This window comes from Puma concolor, chromosome A2 (assembly GCF_028749965.1).
Source record: "Puma concolor isolate L17-30 chromosome A2, mPumCon1.1.hap2, whole genome shotgun sequence".
Classification (NCBI taxonomy): Eukaryota; Metazoa; Chordata; class Mammalia; order Carnivora; family Felidae; genus Puma; species Puma concolor.
Window position 1 is genome coordinate 146,274,591 of NC_141668.1, and position 22,999 is coordinate 146,297,589.

The 22,999-nt window shown below is 37.5% G+C and overlaps 1 protein-coding gene across 2 annotated transcripts in view; it reads left to right on the top strand.

The window, feature by feature from the left end:
• DNAH12 (dynein axonemal heavy chain 12) overlaps positions 1-22,999 on the top strand; it is a 219,043-nt gene that overhangs the window by 110,561 nt on the left and 85,483 nt on the right. For both annotated transcript variants that reach the window (XM_086697846.1, XM_086697845.1), the window contains 7 exons: positions 3,673-3,811; positions 5,396-5,562; positions 8,696-8,951; positions 11,002-11,301; positions 12,091-12,269; positions 13,940-14,132; positions 21,593-21,754. In XM_086697846.1, coding sequence (XP_086553972.1) covers positions 3,673-3,811; positions 5,396-5,562; positions 8,696-8,951; positions 11,002-11,301; positions 12,091-12,269; positions 13,940-14,132; positions 21,593-21,754 — 1,396 coding nt within the window. The remainder of the gene's footprint in view (positions 1-3,672; positions 3,812-5,395; positions 5,563-8,695; positions 8,952-11,001; positions 11,302-12,090; positions 12,270-13,939; positions 14,133-21,592; positions 21,755-22,999) is intronic.

Here is a 22,999-nt window from a genome sequence, read left to right on the forward strand (position 1 = left end):
AGCCCCGCGTCGGGCTCTGGGCTGATGGCTCAGAGCCTGGAGCCTGTTTCTGATTCTGTGTCTCCCTCTCTCTCTGCCCCTCGCCCGTTCATGCTCTGTCTCTCTCTATCCCAAAAATAAATAAACGTTGAAAAAAAAAATTAAAAAAAAAAAAAAAGAAAAGAAAAAGGAACGGAAGGCACTTGCCAATTCTGGGGATATCCTAGTATAAGAATTCTTTTCCCCTTTTGTGCCATGAACCATTTGTCAGAATAATGCTTTTTTAAAATGTTTTTATTATTTTTTAGAATAATGCTTTTAAATGACTACATACAAATACAAAATTGTGAAGGAAAGGACATATTGAAATACATTTACTAAAATATTGAACAAATCTGACCTATGTTTGTGTAATTCATGTTTGTTGACACATTAAGATCGATGATCTAGCAGTGAGTCTGATGCCTATCACAATTTTGAAGAAGTAATAAGCATAAGTGATATTTTTGAGATATCTGTAACCATTGTAATATTTAGAATATTATCTGTGATTTCTATTGGTGACAAAGACACAGGTACTATTGATACAATCGCTCCATTTTAGTTAAGGATAGTAAAAGCAAAGATACAACTTTTTTGTCATCCAAGTTCACAGATTCTCTGAACGCTAGGAATTTCTTCCATTGGTCCTGGGCCCCAAGTTAAGAACAGTATTTTATTTTATTTATTTTTTAATTTTTTTAATGTTTGTTTATTTTTGAGAGACAGAGCATGAGCAGGGGAGGGGCAGAGAGCGAGGGAGGCACAGAACACAAAGCAGGCTCGAGGCTCTGAGCTGTCAGCATGGAGCCCGAGGTGGGACACAAACTCACAAACTGCGAGATCATGACCTGAGCAGAAGTCAGATGCTCAACCAACTGAGTCACCCAGGTGCCCCAAGAACAGGATTTTATTAAAAAAATTTTTTTAACAAATAGTTGTCTATAAGGCAAGTGTTACTCAGACTGAAACATGTAGATGAAGTTTCAGGGGCCACCATAGTTCTTTTTTTTTTTTTTTTTTTTTCTAATTTCTATTTAATTTATTTTTTTAATTTACATCCAAATTAGCATATAGTGTAACAATGATTTCTGGAGTAGATTCCTTAATGCCCCTTGCCCTTTTAGCCTGTCTCCCTTCCCACAACCCCTCCAGCAACCCTCTGTTTTCCATATTTACGAGTCTTTTATGTTTTTGTCCCCCTCCCTGTTTTTATATTATTTTTGCTTCCCTTCCATTATGTTCATCTGTTTTGTATCTTAAAGTCCTTATATGAGTGAAGTCATATGATATTTCTCTCTCTCTGACTGACTTATTTTGCTTAGCATAATAGCCTCTAGTTTCATCCACGTAGTTGCAAATGGCAAGATTTCATTCTTTTTGATTGCTGAGTAATACTCCATCGTGTTATCCATTCATTCATTGATAGACATTTGGGCTCTTTCCATACTTTGGCTATTGTTGATAGCAGTGCTGTAAACATTGGGGTATGTGTGACCCTATGAATCAGCATTCCTGTATCCTTTGGGTAAATTCCTAGTAGTGGAACTCCTGGGTCATAGGGTAGTTTTATTTTTAATTTTTTGAGGAACTTCCATACTGTTTTCCAGAGTGGCTGCACCATTTTGCATTTCCACCAGCAGCACAGAAGAGATCCTCTTTCTCCGCATCCTCACCAACATCTGTTGTTGCCTGAGTTGTTAATGTTAGCCATTCTGACAGGTGTGAGGTGGTATCTCCTTGTGGTTTTGATTTGTATTTCCCAGATGATGAGTGATGTTGAGCATTTTTTCATGTGTCGGTTGGCCATCTGGATGTCTTCTTTGGAGAAATGTCTATTCATGTCTTCTGCCCATTTCTTCACTGGATTATTTGTGCTTTGGGTGTTGAGTTTGAGAAGTTCTTGATAGATTTAGATACTAACCCTTTATCTGATATGTCATTTGCAAATATCTTCTCCCATTCTGTTGGTTGCCTTTTAGTTTTGCTGATTTTTCCTTCACTGTGTAGAAGCTTTTTATTTTGATGAGATCCCAATAGTTCATTTTTGCTTTTGTTTCCCTTGCCTCTGGAGACATGTTGAGTGAGAAGTTGCTGCAGCCAAGGTCAAAGAGGTTTTGCCTGCTTTCTCCTCAAGGATTTTGATGGCTTCCTGTCTTACATTGAGGTCTTTCATCCATTTTGAGTTTATTTTTGTGTATGGTGTAAGAAAGTGGTCCAGGTTCATTCTTCTGCGTGTCACTGTCCAGTTTTCCCAGCACCACTTGCTGAAGAGGCTGTCTTTATTCCATTGGATATTCTTTCCTGCTTTGTCAAAGATTAGTTGGGCATATGTTTGTGGGTCCATTTCTGGGTTCTCTATTCTGTTCCATTGATCGGAGTGTCTGTTCTTGTGCCTGTATGGGCCACTGTAGTTCTAACAGAACTTTAATTTTATGGTGCTTCAGTGATAATTTTTAAAATTAATATTAACATAATTTGGGTCCCTTAGATGACCGTGTACAACAGGACACTGCTTCTCAGCTTTAGCATCCATCCTTGTGTTTGTCTTTATGTATTGTGGGGTGCCAAATTATCACTCAGAGTGTCGGTATTTAATTTTTAATTCTAAACAAGATTTCCACTGTGATTCCCCACAGTTCTGTGGACATAAATTCATAGGATTTTTTTTCCTTTTTAAATTAGTTATGATCACTCAAGAATGAGAAACCCTGGGGCTTCTGGGTAGCTTAGTCAGTTAAGTTTCTGACTTTGGCTCAGGTTCATGGATTTGAGCCCCACATCCAGCTCTCTGTTGTCAGCACAGAGCCTGCTTCAGATCCTCTGTTCCCCTGTCTCTTTGCCCCTCCTCACTTGCACTCTCTCTCTCAAAAATAAATAAAACATTAAATAAAAAAAAGAATGAGAAACTCTGCTTGAGGCCCCACTGAATTGAGAATTCCTTAGAGTTTACTTTTAGACAAGTGTTTCTTTTTTTTTAATTTTTTAATTTTTTAATGTTTATTTATTCTTGAGAGAGAAACAGAGACAGAGTGTGAGTGGGGGAGGGTCAGAGAGAGAGGGAGACACAGAATCTGAAGCAGGCTCCAGGCTCTGAGCTGTCAGCACAGAGCCCGACGTGGCGCTTTAGACAAATGTTTCTAAAGGCTATTCTAAAATGCTATTTTAGATTCTAAAATCCGGTTAAGAGGTATATATCACTATTGTATTAGCTTTAGATTCATGGTCACCTAGTTTTTACTAACTGTGAAACAGCCTAATCCTGTCTTACTGTCTCACCTTATTAGTCTCTTCCACATTGCACCCCCTTGCCCGTACCTCCAACTGAAAGTACAAAAATACATCCCTTTTCTGAGGAGACAAGCTTTAGCTTTCTTTTCTGAAAAGCAAAGCATGTTATTACTTGTTTATGAGTGGTTTTGCATATAGTAATGTTACATCTGTCCAAATAATAGTTTGATACTATTAAAGTCTCAGTAACAGTAAACGAAGTGTGTGCCAGCCCTCACTTTTTTTCAGTCTTACATGATTAAAACATGAATTTTTAGATGAAGGTGATTTGATTATTTAAGTTTGCAACCAATTTCAGCCTTCTTCAGTAAAAATGTTCTGTCTTTTTCCCTTTCAAATGATATGTTCATTGTTTTCATAAAGGCCATTGCTTTTTGTGGGTCCAACCGGTACAGGAAAATCAGTGTATGTGAAGGATAAACTAATGAATCACTTGGAAAAGGACCAGTATTTCCCTTTTTATATTAATTTCTCTGCACGGACCAGTGCCAACCAGGTTCAGGTTAGTTTAAAGCCAGAAACATGGGTCAATAATGAACTTTTTTACCTTATTTGATTAGTTTTTAAAATTGTATATTAAGGGTGGGAGGGAGGGTGATGGGTATAGAGGAGGGCATCTTTTGGGATGAGCACTGGGTGTTGTATGGAAACCAATTTGATAATAAATTATGAGCAGCTGTGTAAATCTTCTATAAATTTAAGTAAAACTAAAGAACTCTTGGTTTTTGCATTATAAGTAAGTTTTTGGTTTTTTTTTTTTTTAATTTTTTAATTTATTTTTGAGAAAGAGCACAAGTGGGAGCAGGGGAGGGACAGAGAGAGGGGAACAGAAGATCCTAAGTGGGCTCTGTGCTGACAGCAGGGAGCCAGATGTGGGGCTCCATGACCTGAGTGGAAGTCAGGGGCTTAATTGCTTAATCGGCTGAGCCACCCAGGCACCCCTATAAGTAAGGTTTTAAAAACAAGTTTTAAGGCAAAAGTTCAAGAGAGCATTTTTAAAAAATTTATGTTCCCATCTGTATTAATTAAATTTGGGGGTTGAATATTGATTTTTATTTTAAACTTGCCTATTTAAAAACAAAGGATAAGAGGCACCCCAGTTGAGGCGCCTGGGTGGCTCAATCGGTTAAGCAACCAACTCTTGATTTTGGCTCAGATCATGATCTTATGGTTCCTGGGATGGATCCCCACATCTGGCTCTGTGCTGATATTAGTGGGGACTGCTTGGGATTCTCTCTCTTCTGCTTTCTCTGCCCCTTCCTTGCTCATGCACACATGTGTGCACTCTCTCTCAAATAAATTTTGAAAACATAAAAGGACACCAACATAATAATGTTGGAACCACATTCAAAGGAACATTTTTGCATGATTGCTAAATTATTGAGCTTTGTCATCCTTTTTTATAAGCACCAGAAGAAGCCACAGTTGATTTCTTAACTGTAGAAGACACCGGGGGAGAGAAAAAGAAATTTCAACTGTTCTTTTTAAACTTTCCTAGAGGGTCCCTAAGGGTGTTGAAGCTCTGTCCATGAAAGATCTTTCAAACTGTGGATTTTTGTATGATCTTCGGTGACAATAGGTGACAGGAACCTAGCAGCTGGGCATCCCCATCTTTGTGCCAAGTTTAAAGTACTGCATGAGACCCTTTCTAGTCACCATTTTAATCATCCATGCCTAAATTCATGTGTGTCCATTCTCACCTGACCTAGGGGACTCATTTCTGTTGTTTTAAGCCTATAGAATTCCCTTAATTTCAAAGTCGTATAAATTTAGATTCGTGCTTTTAGACATTAAGTTAAAGTTAATAGGTATGTTGGGGTATCCAATGAGGAAAATATTTTGCATTTGTGTGCAATATAAATATATAAATAGGTATGTATGTAACAATTCTGAGCCCATAGAAGGATTTCAGTAAATGCTTTTTGATGTTGAATATAAGGTTTGATATCACCCTAAAAATGAATAAATATAAACACACACAAGAGTGCTTCTTGTCATTATTTCCTTATACAGTTAGACTGTAAATTCTTTTTTTTCCCCCTAATGTTACGTATGGCTTTAAATACTACTCTTCTTTATATTTTAGAATATTATTATGGCTAGATTGGATAAAAGACGCAAAGGAGTTTTTGGACCACCTATGGGAAAGAAGTGTGTAATTTTTATAGATGACATGAATATGCCTGCATTGGAGAAATACGGAGCTCAACCTCCTATTGAATTATTACGACAATTTTTTGACTGTGGGAACTGGTAACTATTTAACTGAAGTTTTAACTAGCCATGCTAAAGTCATTTTTGTTCTCTTTTTCTATTTGACTCACATCAAAGTAATACATGTTTTCAATATTTATGGGAAAGAACGGTTGCTTAGATTTTCCTCTACAGAAATTTTTAGAAGACTTTTCTATACCTTTTGATGACGTTCTGTCCTCTGAACGTGTGAGTTAGATTACTGGGATGGGTAATCCGGTATTGGAAATGTATTTACTCAATAATGTAGTAAACTCTTTCCTTTTCAACTATTATTTTCAGTCACTGAAAATAACTTACAGATTACATCTTTCAAAGTTCCATTCTCCCAGGGCTGAGAATTTGTGGGTAGACTTCAAACTAAGGAACCATAATCAGCACCCTATGCCTCTGCTGCTTTAAATTTCTGTATTTTATGTGACTGCCATATCTCTGAGATAGGACTGCCATATCTTTGAGAAAGATTTGTCAAAACCATTTTGGTTTTGACAGCAATTTCATAGATAATTCTTCCGCTCCCTCCATCCCATTTTTATGATGATATGATTAGTTTCCAATATGTGAGATATTGTATTTTTTAGTTAAGATTAGTAATTCTTCATTCCCTCCTCTTAAATATACTTCCCTAAGGCCCCAGTATGCATGGTTTTTCGTTTGTTTGTTTGTTTGTTTGTTTGTTAATCAAAGGCAAGGGTAGACTAATGTTGAAGCTAAGTCATATTTTTGAAATACATTTTTGTTATTACTACAGACCCTTGGAATCCTGCCTCCAGGAGATAACTCCTATTCCTTCAAGGTGTTTTTTTTCTATACAAATACATTTTTATTTTAAAAAACAGACATGTTATACAATGTTTTATAACTTATTTTCACTTAAAAATTTATCTTGAGCACCTATTCATGTTGTTTATTTCATTCATTTTATTGGCCTTTTATTTTTTCATTTCATTGGCTTTTAATACAATTTAGTTGTGTAGATCCTGCCATAATTTATTTAACAAGCCCCCTACTGATAGTTATTAGGGTAGTTGCCAAAAACCAAGTCATATTTTCATACTTTTTGTTAGGAGTACTATTAGACTAAGGACTGCCTATAAAGATTTCTCCCACATTCCCTGCCCCCTTTTTGTAAGAACTTCAGTATTAAAGGACTTAATGGCCTGTTAGAAATAGGCACATTTTCACTCTGGTTCCAACTAAGTTGAGCCATTTATATATTCCTTTCTGATTAAAACTTCTTTGGAGCTTTGTTATTCCCCCATTGTGTCTCTCTTTACATAACAAAAGCATTACAGGTACTATTTAGGCATCTTTATGTGCTCTGAAGATAAGATGTGAGATGCGAAAACAAAATCAGGACTTTGCTGTAAGTAACTGGATGACTATATAATTTATTGCTCGGACTGGGACATTCCTAAGCACAAAAGGGGAGTGTTATTAATAATGACTCCAGGGGCGCCTGGGTGGCTCAGTCGGTTAAGGGGCCGACTTCGGCTCCGGTCATGATCTCACGGTCGGTGAGTTCGAGCCCCGCGTCGGGCTCTGTGCTGACAGCTCAGAGCCTGGAGCCTGTTTCAGATTCTGTGTCTCCCTCTCTCTCTGCCCCTCCCCTGTTCAAGCTCTGTCTCTCTCTGTCTCAAAAATAAATAAATGTTAAAAAATAAATAAATAAATAATGACTCCAGGCAAGCACAAACCAGAATTGTCCTAGGCAAAATGGCATATGTGGTCACCCTACCTATAACCAGCTACAAACAAGAATGATCTCTCATCCATGCTTCTGGATTTGGAGTGAGGGAGGAAAAAGTAGAGAGTCAAACTGGAAAGGGAAGGGTAAAATGAAAGGACATTATAGATACCCAGAATTTGGCAACAGAATTAGTGTCACTGGAAGGAGAAATAGGACACTGCTTTAAAAAACATTCTCGGGGCGCCTGGGTGGCGCAGTCGGTTGAGCGTCCGACTTCAGCCAGGTCACGATCTCGCGGTCCGTGAGTTCGAGCCCTGCGTCAGGCTCTGGGCTGATGGCTCGGAGCCTGGAGCCTGTTTCCGATTCTGTGTCTCCCTCTCTCTCTGCCCCTCCCCCGTTCATGCTCTGTCTCTCTCTGTCCCAAAAATAAATAAACGTTGAAAAAAAAAATTTAAAAAAATAAAAAAATAAATAAAAAATAAAAAACATTCTCTTCTGGGGCCCGTGGGTGGCTCAGTTGGTTAAGCATTCGACTTAGCTCAGGTCATGATCTCGTGGTCAGTGAGTTCCAGCCCCGCGTTGGATTCTGTGCTGACAGCTCACAGCATGGAGACTCCTTTGGATTATGTGTCTCTGGCTGTCTCTGCCCCTGCCCCACTTGCACTCTGTCTCTCTCAAAAATACATAAACATTAAAAAACACACACCACACACATTCTCTTCACAGACTGGTGGTTGCCTGAGGCAGGGGTTGGGGGATGGGTGAAATAGGTGAAGGGAGTCATAAGGTTATGTCATAAGCCATACGTTTCCAGTTATATAATGGGTAAGTCTGAGGGATGTAATGGATAGCACGGTGAATATAGTTAATAATACTGTATTGCATATTTGAAAGTAGCTAGGAGAGTGGATTTTGAAAGTTACCACAAGAAAAATTTCGTCATCATGTGTAGTGATGGATGTTAACTTGACTTACTGGGGTAATTGTTTTGCAATATATACAAATATGGAATCATTATGTTGTGCACCTGAAAGGAATATAATGTTATATCAAATAAAAAAATATTTTTAATTATTTTTGTTTTTCTACTCCAAGCATTTTCTAGGGTTCTTCCCTTTATTTATTTAAAACAAATTTTAAATGTTTGTTTATTTTTGAGAGAGAGAGGCGGGGAAGGGGCAAAGAGAGAGGGAGACAGAATCCGAAGCAGGCTCCAGGCTCTGAGCTGTAGGCATGAAGCCCAATGCAGGGCTGAAACCCACGAACCAGGAGATCATGACCTGAGCTAAAGTTGGACACTCAACTGACTGAGCCATCCAGTACCCCTAGGGTTCTTTCTTTTAGAGACGCTAAAATCAGATTACATTTCTAGGCAGATCAACATTTCATTCTATCTTTACTGGCTTATAACTGATTGCTTTGGAATTTTTATGTGCTTTCAAGGTATGACCTTAAGGATACAAGTAAAATCACATTGGTTGACATAGAGCTGATGGCTGCCATGGGCCCTCCAGGTGGTGGAAGAAATCCAGTCACTCCTCGTTTTATTCGACATTTCAACATCTGCTCTATTAATACTTTCAGTGACGAAACTATGGTCCGAATCTTCTCCTCAATTGTAGCATTCTACCTTAGGACTCATGAGTTTCCTCCAGAGTACTTTTTAATTGGGAACCAACTTGTCAGTGGGACAATGGAGGTGAGCACATAATGCAATATAAAATGTTTTAGTATTTCGTATATTCCTCATTTGGTCCTTTTTTTTTTTTTTAACATTTTTTTCTTAGTCATTTACTTTGGTCTTCGGTATCTAAGAAACTGTTAAGGAGGCTTGAGAACAGGAAGATCAGAGGCTTTGAAATCAGGGAATCTAACTGGGTTTGAGCCTTGATTGCCATTTCCTAGCTATAAGTGGCCTAGAGAAAGTAATTTGAACTTCTAGAAACTCAGTTTTTTAATCACTAAAATGGAAGATAGCACCTATTTCACAAGGTTGTTATAAGGAAATAATTTAGAATCAGTATCTGCCACACCACAGGGGTTTCCCTAATTGTTAGGTTTCTACCCTGGTGTTTATGGATTTTTTTCTTCCCTTCTAATCTGCATGTTTGTCTTTAAAAAGAAATAGAGGGAGTGCCTGGCTGGCTTGTTTGGTAGAGCATGCAACTCTTGATCTTGGGGTTGTGAGTTCTAGCCCCACATTGGGCATAGAGCCTAGATAGATAGATAGGGAGATAAATAGGGGAGATAGATAGGGAGATAGGGAGATGGTGAGGTTGGGGGACTTTAGCTTATGAATGCATCCTTTTTAGTCATACAACATAATTTAGGAGTAGCAGTGAAAAAATATAATAGTAAGGAAACACAAGGGTGGGAACAGAAAACAAGACTGCCTAATGGCTTTGCATAATTCAGGGTGTGTTATCTGCCTCTACTCAGAGGGCATAGCCAGCCTCATCACCAATGGTAAAAGGGAAAATTGTATATAAGGTAAGTGAGTGATAGATCACTGAACTAAGCTTTCTGGAGCGTTGATAAAGTGGGGTTCACTGTGGGATCACTGCAACCAGACGCACAAAACTCCCTAGAATCATTCCATCAGTTTCCGAGAGCATTGTGTTTTTCTGAAGTTTCTGCCTTACTCTGGTGGAAAATTTGTGCTGTTAAAATAGAGAAACTATGAGCAAAGGGATAGTGCATTGAAAGTACTAAACTTATTCTGATACAGAAAAGTTCTTCTATTTATAAAATATGTTATATGTATTTTAGACATCTCCTGGAAAAAGAAGGGAGTTGGTGAGGCAGAAAGGGATCCTTTTTTTTTTTTTTTTTTTTTTTTGAAGTATTTTAGACCTACCACATTGCAGATGCTGGGGGGGGGGGGGGGATAATCATAGAACACAGACAAAAAAATAATTTCATTTGAGGTTTTTTGGGGGGCTATATTATAAAAAGACTTAATTTACTTATAGAAAATATTAAAGTTTATTTGGTGAATTTAGCAAATAGTAAAAACATACATTATTTCCATATTATAGCCAATCGAGATAGAAGGGAGAAGAGGCAGAAAATAAGAGCAAAGGGAAGGAAGAGGATACATTGATTTGTTTTGAAGTCAAGGGTAGCCAAAGGAAATTGTTTCATCCTTGCCACCATTTGGAATGATTCAGAATGAGTTATCTGGTTTCACTCTCTACTAAAGTTTTTGCTAATTATTTAATCACAGGTCATTCAGCTTTAAGTGGAACAACTGTAATAACTGGGAAATAAATGCATGGTCACTTCTTGGGCTTGGATGGAATTTGATAATATTAAGTTCCTTTGACTTCATAATGCCTGCTATAAACCAAAATTAAAAAAAAAAAAGCTGTGTGCCATGCTAGACTGGGTACTATACAATTTTCTAAACCAATATAATTTTTTTAAGTTTATTTACTTATTTTGAGAGAGATCATGAGAGCATGTGTGTGAGCAGGGGAGGAGCAGAGAGAGAGGGAGAGAGAATCCCAAGCAGGTTCTGTGCTGTCCGGTAGTGTGGAGCCCAATGTGGGGCTCAATCTCACAAAACCGTGAGATTATGACCTGAATTGAAAGCAAGAGTCAGACACTTAACCAGCTGAGCCACCAGGTGCCCCCAAACCAATATAATCTGATAGGATAAATAAAATATTTCATATTATATACTATTTGTTACATGACTTTGCTTATTATAATCATTATATTGTTCCATTGTCGTCTTTCATATGCAGGTATATAAACGATCCATGGAAAATCTTTTGCCCACTCCCGCAAAATCCCATTACACTTTCAACTTGCGGGATTTTTCACGTGTCATCCGGGGCTGCTTACTCATTGAAAAAGATGCTGTGGAGAGCAAACACACCATGACCCGCTTGTTTGTGCATGAAGTTCTCCGGGTGTTTTATGACCGCCTCGTTAATAACGAGGATCGATACTGGCTGTTCAATTTAATCAAAGCTGTTATAAAGGACCATTTTAAAGAATCATTTGATGGTGTCTTTTCACATTTGAGGAGAGATAATGCACCCGTGAGTATATTTAGTGATTGTATACGTATTAAGTTAAAACAGTACAACAGCATGAATTGTGACAATCAACCTATCTTTAAAAAATATTGTCTCCTCTTAACAATCAAATTCTTTTCACTTCCCTCAATGATAGGTGTTTATTTTGAGAAGATTTGTCTTCAGGGGAAATATATATGTAACATAGAAGTTATTTAAAGAATAAAACCTTATATGATAAGGATTAAATGATATAATAAATGCAAAGTACTTAACATGGTGACCATCCCTTAGTAACTACTCAATAAGTGAGAGTCACTCAGAATGACTTTTCTAGGCTCTTGGGGGAAAATCTTATATAACAGAAAAATTTCTGTTCTTTTTGTTTTTTGAGGATATAATACAATTTTAGGAATTAATTGTATAAGTATATTATTTACCTCTCCATTTATTTTTTTTTTAATTTTTTTTTTAACGTTTATTTATTTTTGAGACAGAGAGAGATAGAGCATGAACGGGGGAGGGGCAGAGAGAGAGGGAGACACAGAATCGGAAGCAGGCTCCAGGCTCTGAGCCATCAGCCCAGAGCCTGACGCAGGGCTCGAACCCACGGACCGTGAGATCATGACCGGAGCTGAAGTCGGACGCTTAACCGACTGAGCCACCCAGGCTCCCCTTTACCTCTCCATTTAAAAGAATTATTTAATTGATAATCATCCTATAACATAGATAAAACAAAATTTTATGTAATATTTCCTTTAATTTATTTTATAAAATGTTGAATTTTGTAACGTGTTGATTTTCATTCTATAGATATCTGAAGGAGACTTGAGAAATCTCATGTTTGGTGATTATATGAATCCTGATCTTGAAGGAGACGACAGACTTTATGTTGAAATTCCAAATATTCATCATTTTAGTGACATTGTGGAACAATGCTTAGATGAGTATAATCAAACTCACAAGACAAGAATGAATCTTGTCATTTTTAGGTACCTACATTTGGTGTTCATGGTGGAAATTGCTATTTGTAAAATTTTTCTGTGAAATATTTAAAATGTATGAAAAGATATAAAGAAAAATATGGTGGATAATCTTGTACTGGTCATGCAACTTAAGACATAAAAAATTAGAAATTTATTTGAAGTCCCTTGTGTAGTCAATCCTGTCTCTCTGCATCCCCATCATACCCTGTAGGAGTAAAAGGAACTCATGTCATGTGCTTTTTACTACACATGTGTGTTCCTGAATATATATGCACAGTCTTATTTAGCATGTTTAATTTTTTTAAAGAGTTGTCTTCTTTTTTTTTTGAGAAACAGAGCCTGAGCAGGGCAGTGGCAGAGAGAGGGAGATAGAATCTGAAGCAGGCTCCAGGCTCTGCTCTGATCTGTCAGTACAGAGCCCAATGTGGGGCTCAAACCCGCAAACTGGGGAATCATGACCTGAGCTGAAGTCAGATGCTTAACTGACCAAGCACCCAGGTGCCCCTGATTTTGCATGTTTATAACTTTTATAAATAATATACTGTATACATTCTTCAGGTTTTTTCCATATTGTTTGTGAGAGTCACAACAAATGAGTTTTTACTACTAACACAATGTGGTCATTCTTCTGAGATGGACTTTTAGGTGACTTTCTAGTTTTTGCAGTTATAAAAAAAAAGATTTGAATATTCATGTCTCTTTGGGTACATGTGTTAGAATTTCTCTAGGTTATATTCCTAAAAGTGAAATTATTGTATTATGGTGTGTAAGGATCTTCTACTTTACTAAGTTTTGCTGAAGTATCTTCAAAAATGATTAAGAGTTTCCATTGTTCTTCACCCTTGCCAACACTAGGATTGCCAGACTTGGTAACTTTTGCCAATCTAAAGGAGAGTGGAATGGTATCTCACTGTGGCTCCAATTTTAATTTCCCTAATTACTAATGAGGCTGGGTCTTCACAGAAATTAATTTTGTAGATAACTGATTTTCTATTTCTCACATATAAATCCTAGTATTAAAAGATTGAAGAGGGGTTCCTGGCTAGGTCAGTTGGTAGAGCGTGTGACTCTTGATCTTGGAGCTGTAGGTTCAAGCCTCACGTTGGGTGTAGGTATTACTTAAAAAAAAATCTTAAAAAAAGATTGAAGAGATTTTTTTTTTAATTTTTTTTTCAACGTTCATTTATTTTTGGGACAGAGAGAGACAGAGCATGAACAGGGGAGGGGCAGAGAGAGAGGGAGACACAGAATCGGAAACAGGCTCCAGGCTCCGAGCCATCAGCCCAGAGCCCGACGCGGGGCTCGAACTCACGGACCGCGAGATCGTGACCTGGCCGAAGTCGGACGCTCAACCGACTGCGCCACCCAGGCGCCCCTGAAGAGATGTTTTTAACAAAAACAGTGATGTGCTTTCAGTATAAGTGGTTACAACTGCATTTCATTTCTATAATTTGTACATTACAGTTCCTGAATTTGTACTTTAGTTTTCCTTTGCATCAAATGATTCAATGGTAACATCTTTTGAAAAACCGCACTTTTTGACGATTATCTCTTTAAAATTAGGGTAATAACATGGGATAGCAAAGTTCATCCTTCCAAGAATATAAAATAATAGTTACCTGTAAATATACATTTACATTCGTATTTTCAAGTATAATAATATTGATATCTCATAGGTATGTATTGGAACATTTATCACGAATATGTCGAATTCTAAAGCAGTCAGGTGGAAATGCCTTGCTTGTTGGACTTGGAGGCAGTGGTCGTCAATCTTTAACCCGTCTGGCTACATCCATGGCAAAAATGCAGATTTTCCAACCAGAAATTTCTAAAAGCTATGGTATGAATGAGTGGAGAGAGGATTTGAAGGTAAAATTATGAAGAAACCTAGTGTCTAAAATAATTATCAGTGCTGTGAAGAGAGAGCCAACCTGTATAGCTGTGTGCTGACTACGTTGGTGATGATGATAATATTATCCATAGAGCAGTAACTGTGTGTGCTGAGCACTGCTCTAAGTGCTTTAAATACGCGATCTCATTCTGTAGGTACAACAATTCAGTGAAGCAGGTATGGTTGTCTCTGTATTACTGATGAAGAAACTGAAGTTGAGGGAAGGTATCCACAGCAGAGCAGGATTTATCATTTGTCTTTTCCACTGCAGCTGCTGATTCTATCTTTATTCTAGTTCAGAGAGGTCTCATTTCCGATAAATGTATGTTTTCCAGCAGATTGTTAAACGTGAACCCTGATGGTGATGATGATGTCATTAATGTTGCCCAATTAATGTTGCTTTCCCAGTAACCAATAGAATAGTGGGGTAGATGCCTGGGGCTTCATCCTCACATGCCTCACATCCCTCACAGAAGGGAGATGATGCAAAATGAAAAATAGAAAGATTGATGGACTTTTTTCACTTACACTCACCCTCACATATGAAGTTTCTATAGCCTAAAAGTTAGCCTAGAGAGCTGGATATGGAAGTGGTAGAATCCAAGCTGATATCAAAGAGGTTTACTTAGACACAGAGCAAAAAATTACAGTATTTCTTTTTCTGCTCTCACTTTAGAGGAAAATTTTTGATACATTTACTACCAAATGAACTAACAGATTGAGAAAGCAGCCTTCTTCAGTAGATAGAACATAGACTTTAAAGTTAGGCAGATTCAGTTTTAATTACTGCTTTGCATGTTTTGTTAGCTATCTTGAGCATGTTACTAAATCTATTTGTACTTTAATTTTTCATTTTTAAATGTTTATTTTTGAGAGAGAGAGAGACAGAGAGAAACAGAGCATGAGTGGGAGAGGGGCAGAAAGAGAGGGAGACACAGAATCCAAAGCAGGTGCCAGGTTCTGAGCTGTCAGCACAGAGTCCGACACGGGGCTCGAACCTGTGAACTGGGAGATCACGACCTGAGCCGAAATCGGACAGTTAACTGAGCCACCCAGGCGCCCCACTTCATTCATTTTTGAGAATTTATTTTAGGTTATACAATTTGTTGGCATACAATTGTTAATAGTATTCTACTCTATTAATTAATTAATTAATTTATTTATTTATTTATTATTTTTTTAATTTTTAATTTTAGAGTGAAAGGAGTGCACACAAGCAGGGGAGAGGGGCAGAGAGGGAGAGAGAGAATCGTAAGCAGGCTCCACACTCAGTGTGGAGCCTGACACAAGGCTTGATCCTATGACACTGAGATCATGACCTTAGCCAAAATCAAGAGTCAGACCCTCAAACAACAGAACCATCCATGCTCCCTCTTATAATCCTTTTTAATTTTTGTAGCATGGGTTGTAATGTCCCCTCTTTCATTTCTAATTTTAGTTATTTGAATCTTCTTTCTTTTTTCTTAATCTTGCTAGATTTTACTAATTTTGTTGGTTAAAAAAAACCCTCTAAGTTCCACTGATTTTTTTTTCCTACTGATTTTTTTAATCCCCTATTTTGTTTACCTCTAATCTTTATTGCTTCCTTTTTCTTGCTAGCTTTGGATTTGGTTTATTCAATTTTTGAGGTTCTATGAGATGTAAAATTAGACTGTTGACTTGAGATCTTTCTTCTGTTTTGATGTGTTTGCAGCTATAAACTTCCCTCTTAGCACTGCTTTTGCTGCATTTCCTAAGTTTTGGGATGTTGACTTTTCATTTTCATTTGTTTCAAGAAATTTTCTAATTTCCCTTGTGATTTCTTCTTTGATCTATTGTTTAATAGTGTGTTGTTTAATTGCCATGACTTTGCAGATTTTCCAGTTTTCCTTCTGTTGGTTCATAGTTTCATTCCATTGTGATTAGAACAGGTACTTGATTTGGTATCAGTTTTCTTAAATTTGTTAAGACTTGTTTGTGGCATAATATGTGATCTGTCCTGGAGAATGTCCTATGTGCATTAGAGAAGAAGGTATATTCTGCTCTTGTTGGGTAGAGTGTTCTATATATGTCTGTCAGGTCTAGTTTGTTTATAGTATTGTTCAAATACTCCTTTTCCTTATTGACATTTTGTCTGGTTCTTCTAGCCCTTATTAAAAGTGAACGTTGAAGTTTCCTCCTATTATGTTGCTATTTCTCCCTTCAATTCTGTCATTGTTTCATATATTTAGGGGAAGAAAAATTAAGTTTATTTATTTATTTTGAGAGAGAGAGAGCACGAGCAGGGGAGGGGCAAAGAAAGAGAATCCCAAGCAGGTTCTGCACTGACATCATGGAGCTTGACAAGGGGCTCGAACCCAAGAACCGTGAGATCATGACCTGAACTGAAACCAAGAGTCAGATGCTTAACCAGCTGAGCCACCCAGGCACCCCTGCTTCATATACTTAGTAGCTCTGCTGTTTTGTGCATAAATATTTATAATTGTTACATCTTCCTGATGAATTGACCCTTTGATCATTATGTAATGTTTCCTGTCTCTTATAACAACTTTTTACTGTTTTGTCTGGTATTAGTATAGCTGCCCTGCTCTCCTTTGGTTACCATTTTCATGGAACATCTTTTCCATTATTTCACTTTCAACCAATGGTGTGCCCTTCGGTCTAAAGTGAGTCTCTTCTAGGCAGCATATCATTGGGTCCTGTTTTTAAAATCCATTCTGCAAAACTATATATTCTGATTGGGGAATTTAATCCATTTGCATTTGAAGTCGTTGCTAATAGGGAAGGATTTACTGTTGGTGTTTTGTTTGTATTTGGCTTTTTTTTTTTCTCAAGTTAATTAACATACAGTGTAGTCTTGGCTTCAAGAGGAGAATACAGGGATTCATCACATACATATAATACCCAGTGCTCATCCCACCAAGTGCCCTTCTCAATGCCCATCACCCATTTTCCCTACCCCCGTCAAACCTCAGTTTGTTCTCTGTTTTTAAGAATCTCTTATGGTTTGCCTCCCTCTCTGTTTCAGTCTTATTTTTCCTTCCCTTCCCCTATGTGTATTTGGCATTTCTGAATGTTTGTACCTTTTTCGTCCCTCCTTTGCTCTCTTACTGCCTCCCTTTGTGGTTTGTTGATTGTTGGTAGTGACATGCTTTGACTCCCTTCTCATTTATAGAATATACACAAAACTAGATTTTTGGGGAGGGGGAGGGAGTTACTATTGTGATTACATAAGATATCCTAAAGTAGTAATCTATTTTAAACTTGTAACAACTGCAATCACATACAAAAACTACTCCTTTACAAAACGGACACACAAAACCTACTCCTTTACATCTGCCCCCCCTTTATGTTTTTGATGTCACAAATTATGTCTTTATAGACTGTGTACTCATTAACATAAAGGTTTATAAAGGTTTTTGTGCTTTTGTCTTCTAGATTCTATACAGGAATTATTTTTTTTTAATGTTTTTATTTATTTTTGACACAGAGAGAAAGAGCATGAGTGGGGGAGGGGCAGAGAGAGAGGGAGACACAGAATTTGAAGCAGGCTCCGGGCTCCCAGCTGTCAGCACAGAGCCTGATGCAGGGCTTGAACTCACGGACTGCGAGATCATGACCGGAGCCGAAGTTGGACGCTCAACCGACTGAGCCACCCAAGCGCCCCTCTATACAGGAATTAAAAGTGAATTTATACACTAAAATCACAATAATACAGAGTTCTATATTTGTCCATATGTTTACTGGAGAACTTCATATTTTCATATGGCTTTGTGTTGCTGTCTAGCATCCTTTCTTTCTGTTTATTAATGTTTATTTATTTTGAGAGAGAGAGAGAGAGAGCGTGTGCGTGCACATGGGTGTGCTCAAAAAGGAGAGGCACAGAGAGTGAGGAAGAGAGAGTCCCAAGCAGACTCCATGCTCAGTGTGGAGCCCGACATAGGGCTCGATCCCACAACCATGAGATCATGACCTGAGCCCAAATCAAGAGTCAGTTGCCAGACTGAGCCACCCAGGCGTCCCTAGCATCCTTTCATTTCAACTTGAAGGACTCCCTTTAGTATTTCTTTATTTTTTAAAATTTTTTTGAAGGTTTTAATTTAAAAATTTTTAAAAAATTTTTATTTTAGAGAGAGTGTGTGTTAGCAGGGCAGAGGGGCAGAGGGAGAGAGAATCTTATGACCCTGAGATCATGACCTGAGCCAAAACCAAGAGTAAGACACTCAACTGACTGGGGCACATCTAGTGTTAATGAATTTCCTCAGCTTTTATCTGAGAAGATCTTAATTTCTTTATAGTTTTGAAGGACAGTTTTTCCAGATACAGTATTCTTAGTGGAAAGATTTTTCTTTTCTTTCAGCACTTTGAATATATTATCCTACTCCCCTCTTGCCGAGGTTTCTGCTAACAAATATGCTGGTAATATCATGGAAGCTCCCTTGTGTGTGATGCATTGTTTTTCTCTTGCTGTTTTCAAGGTTCCCTTTTTATTTGTGACTTTCAACAGTTCAATTATAATGTGTCTTATTGTGTGAGTCTATTTGGGTTTATTTTAGTTGGAGTTTGTTGAACTGCTTGATTTTTTTAAATTTTTTTAAATATTTATTTGGGAGAGAGAGAGAGCATGAGCAGGAGAGGGGCAGAGAGAGAGAGGGAGACACAGAATCCGAAGCAGGCTCCAGGCTCTGAGCTGTCAGCACAGAGTCCAAAGCGGGGCTCAAACTCATGAACTGCAAGATCACAACCTGAGCCAAAGTTGGCTGCTTAACCGACTGAGCCTCCCGGGGGTCCCTGAGCTTCTTGAATTTCTATTTCTACCTCATTTGTTCACCTCTATCCTCAGATTTGAGAATTTCTTTGAATAAGTTATCTGCCTTTTCCCCCTGTCTTTTCTTTTTCTTGCTCCCATAATGTGTATCCCATTATGTATGTATACCATCTCACTTAGTGGTATCTCATAAGACTCTTTCTAAGTTATTTTTCAATAGTTTATATTTGTTTTGACATTCCCATTTTGTCCATGCACCATTTTCCTGACTTCCTTTAGTTGTCTATCTGTATTCTCTGTTAGCTTATTGAGCATCTTTAAAAGTTATTTTGAGTTTCTTGTTATGTAGTTCTTAGATCTGTTTTGTTGTTGTTATTTTAGGGCTTATTTTGTTTTTGTTTCTGATTGGGCCATGTTTCCCTGTTTCCTTGTATGTCTTGTGATCTGTTGAGTTTTGAGCACTCGATAAACTGCCACCTTTCCCAGTCTTTATAGACTGGCTTCTTGCAGGGTGGAATCTTCACCAATCACCATGTTAGAAAATCTGGGACTTCTCAGAACTTTTTTTTTGGGGGGGGTACATCTTTTTTATGGGTTGTGCATGCGCTTTTGTGTACTCTAATATATACAGGTGCCTTGGGCTATCTTAATTTCCTGTTTCTTCTCATGATCTGTTGGTATTGGTTTTTGTTGTATTCCACTGCCCCTAATCTCTTGCTCCCCCTGGCACCTTCCTGTGGAACTTCAGAGTCTGTGCTGCTCCATTTTGTAAGGGCACTTGCCTCTGTTTTCAGTGGCCTCCAACCTCATATCAAAACTAAGCCCTGTTCCCATAAGTGCCCTAAGACAGGTGAGACAGAAATCAGTGCCTCAAGTGGCCCCTAGACAAGCCAGAATGTTCAAAGTAATTCAACTCTATTCCTTCTGCCTTGAAGAAAAAGCTCTTTAAAAAGAAATCTGATATGATTAAATATAATACTTATTTAAAAGCTACCTTTACTAGTTTTGTTGATAGAAAAGTATTTCTAGGAACACACCAACTTCCATATTGGAGGATGACTTTTATGGGAAAGGCATAATTTTGTATATATTAACATTCAGCATTTATTTAAGTGATATGATTTATTTAAAAGATATAATCTAGAAATAGAAGTTTATTTTAAAAATCATTTGCTGGGGGTGCCTGGGTGGCTCACTCAGTTAAGCGGCCGACTTCAGCTCAGGTCATGATCTCACAGTTTGTGGGTTTAAGCCCCACATCGGGCTCTGTGCTGGTAGCTCAAAGCCTGGAGCCTGTTTCAGATTATGTGTCTCCCTCTCTCTGCTCCTCCCCCTCTCACATTCTATGTTTGTCTCTCAAAAATAAAATAAATAAACATTAAAAAATGTAAAAATCATTTGGGTACCTGGGTGGCTCAGTTGGTTGAGCATCTGACTTTGGCTCAGGTCATGATCTCGCGGTTTGTGAGTTCAAGCCCTATGTCAGGCTCTGTGCTGACAGCTCAGAGCCTGGAGCCTGCTTCAGATTCTGTGTCTGTCTCTCTCTGTTCCTCGCCCGCTCACACTCTGTCTCTCTCCCTCTCAAAAATAAATAAAGATTAAAAATAATTAAATAAATAAATAAATAAATAAATAAATAAATAAAAATTTGCAGAGAAGTAATGCTGTTTTCACCTGAAATATATCTAGTGGAGTACTGGCAAATGTTTAACAACCAACTCTCCAGGGGGTTCAGGAGAACCTCTGCCATTTGACAATTTCTGTGGTGTAAAAACTCCCACCATGGATGATTGAAACTCATGCATGGATGATGTCACTGAAAACAGAGCTGGGAAGAGTTCTGTGTTTGAGCACCATTATATGGTATTTTACTGTATAGACAACAATAAATTTAAATAATTTCCATAAGATAAATAGTAGTAAATATAAGAAGTGATAAGATTTATGTTTTGTTACCTTTGTTATTATAATTATAAGCTTATATAATTTAATTTTTAATGCTGTGTCTAAAAATCTTCTCACAAGTTCTGAAATTTTAACGATTAGTTCTAGCATCCTAAACAAGTCTGCTCCACTATGCCACTGAGTCCGTATCTTTATATTAATTGGGAATCTTTGGTTACAATTGACAACACAACACAAAACAAAAAACCAACTTAAGCAAAATATGGAGTAATTGGCTTACATGACAGAAGGGTCCAGAGGTAGATAGGGCATTGATATGGCCGAATTTAGGAGCTCAAATTAAGCACTCAGTAATTACTCTATCTCCTGGCACTGCTCTCCTCTATTTGGTTCCTTCTCCAACAGACTCATTCCATGAGACAACACTGTTGGCCCCTAGCAGTTTTAGATTACTGGTCTTTATATCTTCCCTCTCAGAATGACAGAGATTCTTTCTGTTTTCAAATCCATCTTAGTCCCTGAAGTAAGAATCTGATTGGGCTGTCTTAAAATTATGCCCTCTTCTGAATCAACAACTATGTCTAAAGGCTCAGGAAACTCTGACTAGTTGGGGTTTCCTACTCAGGGGATGGGAAAATTGGAGACCCTGAAAGATAGCCCCATCAGAAGTGGAAAGAGGTACCACTCTAAAATTGAGATCTCATTCTCAAAAGAAGGGAAAGGAAGGGAAAGCAAAAACAACAGATGTGTACCACATTCTGCTTACAAGTGTATTTTTATTTTAAGGTTCTATTAAGGGACGTGGGCATGAAGGGCCAGAAGACAGTCTTTCTAATCACGGACACTCAGATTAAAGAGGAAGCTTTTCTAGAGGATATTGACAGTGTGCTCAATACTGGAGAAGTACCTAACATTTTTGCTGCAGATGAAAAACAGGAAGTGATGGAGGTAAATGCTTTTTAGGGAGTGCCACTCCCAGCACAGAAATGTTTTTGTCTAGCAACTTTTTCTCTGCTCTTCAGGATAAGTACAGCTTGTGAATAGGATTTTTGTAATTAAAAAATTTAAAGTATACTATTTTAATGTATCTTTTTTTTTGGTAAACTTCAAATGGCTTCTACCATAGTTATGAGATCGAATTTTTATAATTCATTTCTTCCTAATGATGGCAATTTCATCTCTTTTATTTAGTATGTCTTATGAGTGATTAGACCTTTTAAATTACATCTTAGGGTTGCAAAGATAAGAAAAAATAGAACTTTGAAACACTGCTTGAATAGCTGTTATGGTTTACCACTGGTTAACAAATTTTTTAAAAATTAGTAAAGACAAGTACTAAAGTACTAAAGTACTAAAGTAGTTTTAGTAAAACTACTTGTCTCAACAATTCTGACGTGTGAAAATCGTGCTTTGTGATTTAATAGACAAAAAAAGATAGTTGTGAAATGCCAACACGTTTGATGTCCTCCCCTTCTACCCCCATTTCTAATATCTTCCTACACAAGATCTCTACTAGTGCTTTTTCTTTCTTGTTGCTATAACTACTTTTACCCATAGAATATATCACTCATAGCTGGATGCTTCATTTCAGTTTCCAGAGATAACATCTGTAGTAAAATGGATTCACCCTAGTAGTTGAAGCACCTGCATTTCTCTTGTATGGGATGGAGCTAATATATATACATGATAGTTCCTCCTACATAGGGTTGTTGTGAGGTCTGAAGGTCAAATGAAAGGAAGCATTTATGGAGCATTAGGTACTTAGAAAACCCTCAGTAAATGGTATCTTACCAGTCTGTGGCCTGGGGTGGGGAAGGAGAAAAGGAGTAAAGAAAAGATCCCAAGTTCTCTCTTTCATCTGGGTAATGTCAAGGATGTGGCCAAGACTGATGAAAAAATAGTGACTTTCCTGATTCATAGGAAAAATTCATCCCTTCACTCTCATCCAAGAAATAGCCACCCCTGGGGAGTGGGTATTCCTAAGCTTTGCTAAACTTTCCTGTTCACTTTAGCTATTTATTTTTTCATCTTGTCATGTTGCTACAAAACTTTTCCATTGCTTCAGTATTTTGTTTGAAAAGATAAATAAAATTGATAAACCTTTAATTTTTTTTTGAAAAGATAAACAAAAATGAGAAACCTTTATTTTTTTCAAGATTGGTTTAATATTTTTTGAAATTTAAATCCAAATTA